The sequence below is a fragment of the Corvus brachyrhynchos genome, unplaced genomic scaffold (assembly GCF_000691975.1).
Source record: "Corvus brachyrhynchos isolate BGI_N302 unplaced genomic scaffold, ASM69197v1 scaffold961, whole genome shotgun sequence".
Lineage (NCBI taxonomy): Eukaryota > Metazoa > Chordata > Aves > Passeriformes > Corvidae > Corvus > Corvus brachyrhynchos.
The window spans coordinates 442,020-447,325 of record NW_008236008.1 but is presented as its reverse complement, the minus strand read 5'-3'; the positions used below and the strand labels follow the sequence as shown (position 1 = coordinate 447,325).

Below are 5,306 nucleotides of genomic sequence, written 5' to 3'. Positions count from 1 at the left end.
CCTTCCGGCTGCGCGCGCACAGGGACACGGGGAGAGCGGCGCCGGGGGCGTTTGGCGTGTCCAGGGAAAGCGGCGCGGGGCCGCGGGCGCTGAGGGAAGTGCAGCCGCGAGCAGCAGCGAGAGCCGATCTCTGCGCCGCAGCGTCCGCGCAGGCAGCGCCTCTGCTGTGGCCGCGGCAAGTTCACCTGTCCCATCCCTCCGTGAGAAAAACCGGGATGACAGTGGCCGAGGTTTGCCGAGATCTTCTAGGCTCCTGCATGAAAAATGCCACCTTTTGATAGCAATGTATAAACATTGTACAGCTTTATTCCTAAGCACGTGCATATTCCTAGTGCTAAATGCCAAACACTTGTGTTTCAGTATACGAGGATATGAACTGTTCCTAGGAATTGTAGCACTGGAATCAAACATCAGGCTTAAAGCAGACAGGTTCAGAGGATCTGTTGTTACCCTGCTGTGTAAATTTCTAGAAGATAAAAGCTCTTGCCCTGGTCGAAGGGAGTGTTTTGCCTAACCTGGTGTCTTGGTTCTGAAAGGAAAGGCATAATTCTGATGCAGAATAATCTGTTTCAAGGAAAAAAAATCCCAACTCACAAATATGGGGAACTCTTCTTAACTGAAAAACTGCTGTTGTAATTTTGCACGTTCTTACTGGCCTGTAATAATTCCATAAAATGCTGAAAAGATCTTAGGGATGTGGCTACAGTAAGTGACTACAGTGCTTGCTGCTCCAATTCTCTGGCTGCGTCCAGAACATTGTAAATATTTAATTGTAAATACTATAGGGGTCGTGGAGAGCTCCAGATTTCACCATACTTTTTAAACAAAAGTTGTTCCTGCTAGTATTTTTTTTCTTTTTCCCTAAATGTCATTTTAAAATTTAAAGTCTTCAGAAAAGAGACAACATCTATAAATTCAGAATATTATCATGTACAAGGAGAAACTGATACAGGTCTTGTAGCTCACTGATAAAGAGTCTGAGATGTATTCTCTGGGCCATCCGTTCATAATGGTCCATGTTTTTAACCCTTATTGCTAAAGCATTTTTCATGCTTACAGAATCACCTAGGTTGGAAAAGACTACTGATCACCTTTCACTGATCACTACCTTGTCAATTAGACCATGGCACTAATTGGCACATCCTGACTTTTCTTGAACACCTCCAGGAATGGTGACTCTACCCCCTGCAACTCCACCACCTCCAAGGGCAGCCCATTCCAATGCTTAACAGCCCTTTCTCTGAAGAAATTTTTCCTGATGTCCAGCTGAACCTCTGCTTCTTGGATAAGCAGTCAGAATCTTCCAATGACATTTAAAGGAACAAAGCCTTTAAAAACACGGAGGAATTTTTTTTCCCCCTTTCTTGAATACTGTCCCTTCCAGGTATATTATCTTGTTGAACGCTCAGAATGCTGCAGGGACAGATGAGAGCTCCAGATTTTACCATACTGTTTTTATGAAAGTTGTTCTGGCTAATACTTTTGTTTTCCTAAACGTCATTTTTAAATTTAAATCATGAAGCCTTCAGAAAGAAGACAGCATCTATAAATGTAGAATGTTATCGTGTACAATGAGAAACTGATAACAGATTTTGAAGTCGAAATATATAATATTCACTGAATAATATTTAATAGAGCATTTACCTCAGCAATAACAAACCATATGAGAAGTACAGTGTTTTATAGAACAGTTACAACAGATGACATTTGTGCATTTAGTTTCAACTTTTCTTGCCTAAATATAGATGTTTAAGCGAACAAGTGTGCTACGAACAAGCCAACACTTTGGGCTCATCTGCTCCAACATGTGAACCCCTTAAATGAAGTGAGCTGTGGAATGGTGAGCAGACACGTGGTTGTGCCGGGGTGGCAAACACAGGCTGAGCCCCGTAACATGCAGCACAATCCCACGGGTGCATACAAGCAGTGCCCGATGCACAGTGCTCTGTGCAGGAGGGACAGGTCTCTCAGCATGTTTTTACTCCATGAACATGCATCCATGTTCCCAGCAATAGCTACAAACATGTAGGACTATCCAATGGGTGAAGCCCTGACCTGACAGCTGTGGTCAGGGGATTTCTGCCATCGGCTTTAAGCAGTGGAGAAAGTCTGCGTGGGATTACAGTTGCTGTTTTTAGCCTTGCCCTTCTCTTTTCACCCGAGCCTGTTTTGCCCTGTACTTGGCCAGTACCACATCACTTCTCCTCTCTTTCTCACAGCACTTGTCCCTGAGAGGACAAGGATACTTACTCTGCTGTCAGCTCTTTGCCACTGCTGCTCATGTTGGTGCTGGCTGCAGTCACCACCTCCCACTCCCCCCATTCAGATCCCAGCAATGATAGAAACCAATGATGCATCACATTAACTTAATGAGGTATTAATTACATTTAAGAATCAATTCCTTGTCCTCTACAAACAGCATTCAGGAATGATAGTTTGTCTGTAGATACTATTTTTTAACTTAAATATATATATATAAAGTGTAATAAATAACCATTTTTTTCAAAGCAAGAAGGGAGATTAGATCTGTGAAGATGTTGATGTTTCCCCATGGTTTGCGCTGTCTCCTTGTGCCGAGTGAGTCAGAAACTGTCCCGTGGCTCCAATGTACAACCTGGAACGCATGGGCCACTTCTGCAAGAGAGGAGACAAGCACAGCACTGAGACACCTGGGATCTTTGCACTCTTGACTGCAGTTCTCAGCAAAGCTTTGATAGAATCATGGTACAAGAAAATAGGAGATTGTTGCTATCACCAAACAGTTCCTGTTTTGTCATTCACTGGAAAATGTTTGGAGCTTGATAAGGGAGCCTCAGGCAGGATATTTGCTTTGGTAATTAATTGTGAGACACAGCTCCCAACCCTGCTGTGCCCCAGCAGACAGGAGCAGGCCATGCTGGCCAGTCATTCTAGCTCAGTTTGTGTCCTAAATGTTCTGTTAGTAGAATAAAACAAAGCATTCCTTCTCAAGGCACCAGGGATACTATGGGGATACACCTGCACCTGTAGGGATTGCAGCCCTGTGTGCACACCCATCCCTGCTGGCTGGGCCCCACAACCCTGCCTGCAGCACAGGGGCTGCTGCTGAAGGCTGTGAGTCTGAGGGAATTTAATGTAATTGCACCTTGGCAGTCTTCAGTGCTCACAGCTTCTTGTTCTTGTCAGGTCCAGCTGTTTCAGATGAGACAATTCATCTTTACACTCACAGATTTTTGGAATCATCAGTTACTCTGGTGTTAAATATTTATTCTGACAGCTCAGGTTTCTTAACCCCAGCAGGTTACTCACTGCAAGCAGCCCTGTGGTGCAGGTGGCCACAGCCGGGCACCCAGAACTTGGGAGGGAGCATCCAGCTCCATTTGCTGTGCCAAGTTCAGTATTAGAGAGGCAGATGTTTGAGACAACTTTTCACACACATTGGATGCAAAAACACCTGATATGCAGCCAGCACGTTGTTCCAAAAGAATGCCATTTTTAAAGACTCTCTTGGGAACAGATTGACACCTTTCCTGTGGGTAAGGGGCACCTAATAATACTGCAGATAAATCTCAGCTCTGCTGTTCAAAGACCCAAAGCAGCAGCATATTCTCGCTTGGAATGTGCGATCTCATTCAGTAATTCAATTTCAAGTGTGATGTTACGAGTTTGTCACCAATAAACCATCAGAGTTTAAAGTTATTAACCATATTTTTCATTCAGTGTACACACAACTGTACTTGGATATTTAACTTTCCTCACCATTTGCATTTACTATGTTTAATCTATCAGTTTAGTTGAAGTCTTTATTTCTAAAGGTTGTCTCATATACTGTGTTTTGGGGTTTTTGAAACACGTATTAGGATTTGACTGTGACACTTTCATCAAATACATTCATAAAAAATGATTGCTTAAGTGAATCCAGGCTACTCTATTCCAGTAGCCTGGGAAATGGGCGTCTGGATCATTTAACTGCTGTAATAACTATTCAAGAGTATTTTTCTGCTGGTTGTAGTTGGCAGCTGATAAAAAGTACTGTAAGAGACCTGTGTCCTTTCACTCTGACTGAGGGAACTAACAGAAGCTAATTTGAACTTATTTTTAAATACGTCACAGAATTTTTTTACTTAAATTATAGCCATCTTCTAATTGATATCAAGGTTTTGCTTTCTTTATGAGCCTGCTAATCATTTAAATGCCCTCAGAAGCCTACATTCACATCATGCTGTAAAATACTGCAACCAACACCGTGAACAAGGAACTCTCTGTGAATTAGGTACTTTTTAGAAATTAGAGATTACTTCACAAATTAATCTTAATTAAATCATTCTGAATTCAGACTCTTAAAATAAAAAAAAAAAAAGGAAAAGAAAACAGCCCAGTGCTCTAACTCACTCTCTGCGAGCAGAGCCAAACAAAATACCCCGCGGTGTCTGAGCCCCATCAGTCAGTGAGCACTGCATTTGGAAACAGTTTCCAGCCCGGTCCTCTCCAAGAGCAGTTCCCCCTTCTCATCCCCTCTGCATCGCTGTGATTTTTTTTTTTTGACAAAGAGAAGAGCATATACCAACTAGAGAAATGCTTCAGGAAAGCACTTTCATGGAAGTAATTAACACATGGCTGATAATTAACACCGCTGTCTGCACTGGGCTGCCTTGGCAGCAGAACCAAAGCAGGCCCAGCCGTGGCTGGGTCACTACTGTGGGACAGTGTCACCTCACCACAGACCCCTCACAGCAGGATCCAGTAGGTCTGAGGGGATCACCAAGATTTCCACACAGGGACTGAGAAGATGCAAGTACTCCTCTGGTGCTGACCTTCACTTCCAAAAACCCGGTCCCACCAGGTTTGGACCTACACTAGACTTGGTATTTTGGCACAAAGTCCCTGAAGCTGGAGGAACAATGCTCCAATATATTTCCATCGGACCCCTAACACCTAGGCACAATGGTTAGTCTGGACAGGATTTCCAAGTATTACCTCTAGGCAAGGTACAGGAACTTGAAATCTTTCGTTTCATCTGCGTATCTAAGGCCAGTGTACTCACTCGCTGACAGAAGGTGGTAGCTGCTCCTCAGCTCCCCTACCTTGACCGGGTGCAGGTATCCATCCCCGCGGAGGGTGCCCAAGCCCTCTCCCGGTGACTCCTCCTCATCCTGCAGGCTGCGGGTGAGGTGTGCGATGTAGGTGGTGGCCAGGAGGAGCACATCCAGCTTGGAGAGCTTGGTGTCGGGCGGCACGGAGGGGAGAGTCTTCTGCAGCTCGAGGAAGGCGTGGCGCAGGGTCTGCACCCGGCTGCGCTCCCGGGCCGCGTTGGCGGCGGCGGGGCG

General features: G+C 44.8%; 1 protein-coding gene across 1 annotated transcript in view; it reads right to left on the bottom strand.

The window, feature by feature from the left end:
* Positions 1 to 1,606: 1,606 nt before the first annotated feature.
* Positions 1,607 to 5,306, bottom strand: part of TCF24 (transcription factor 24) — an 8,709-nt gene continuing 5,009 nt past the window's right edge. Inside the window, exons 5-6 of the mRNA XM_008632062.2 lie at positions 5,064 to 5,306; positions 1,607 to 2,634 (exon numbers count right to left, since the gene is read on the bottom strand). The exon at positions 5,064 to 5,306 is cut by the window's right edge and continues 37 nt beyond it. Coding sequence (XP_008630284.2) covers positions 2,521 to 2,634; positions 5,064 to 5,306 — 357 coding nt within the window. The 3' untranslated portion in view covers positions 1,607 to 2,520. The remainder of the gene's footprint in view (positions 2,635 to 5,063) is intronic.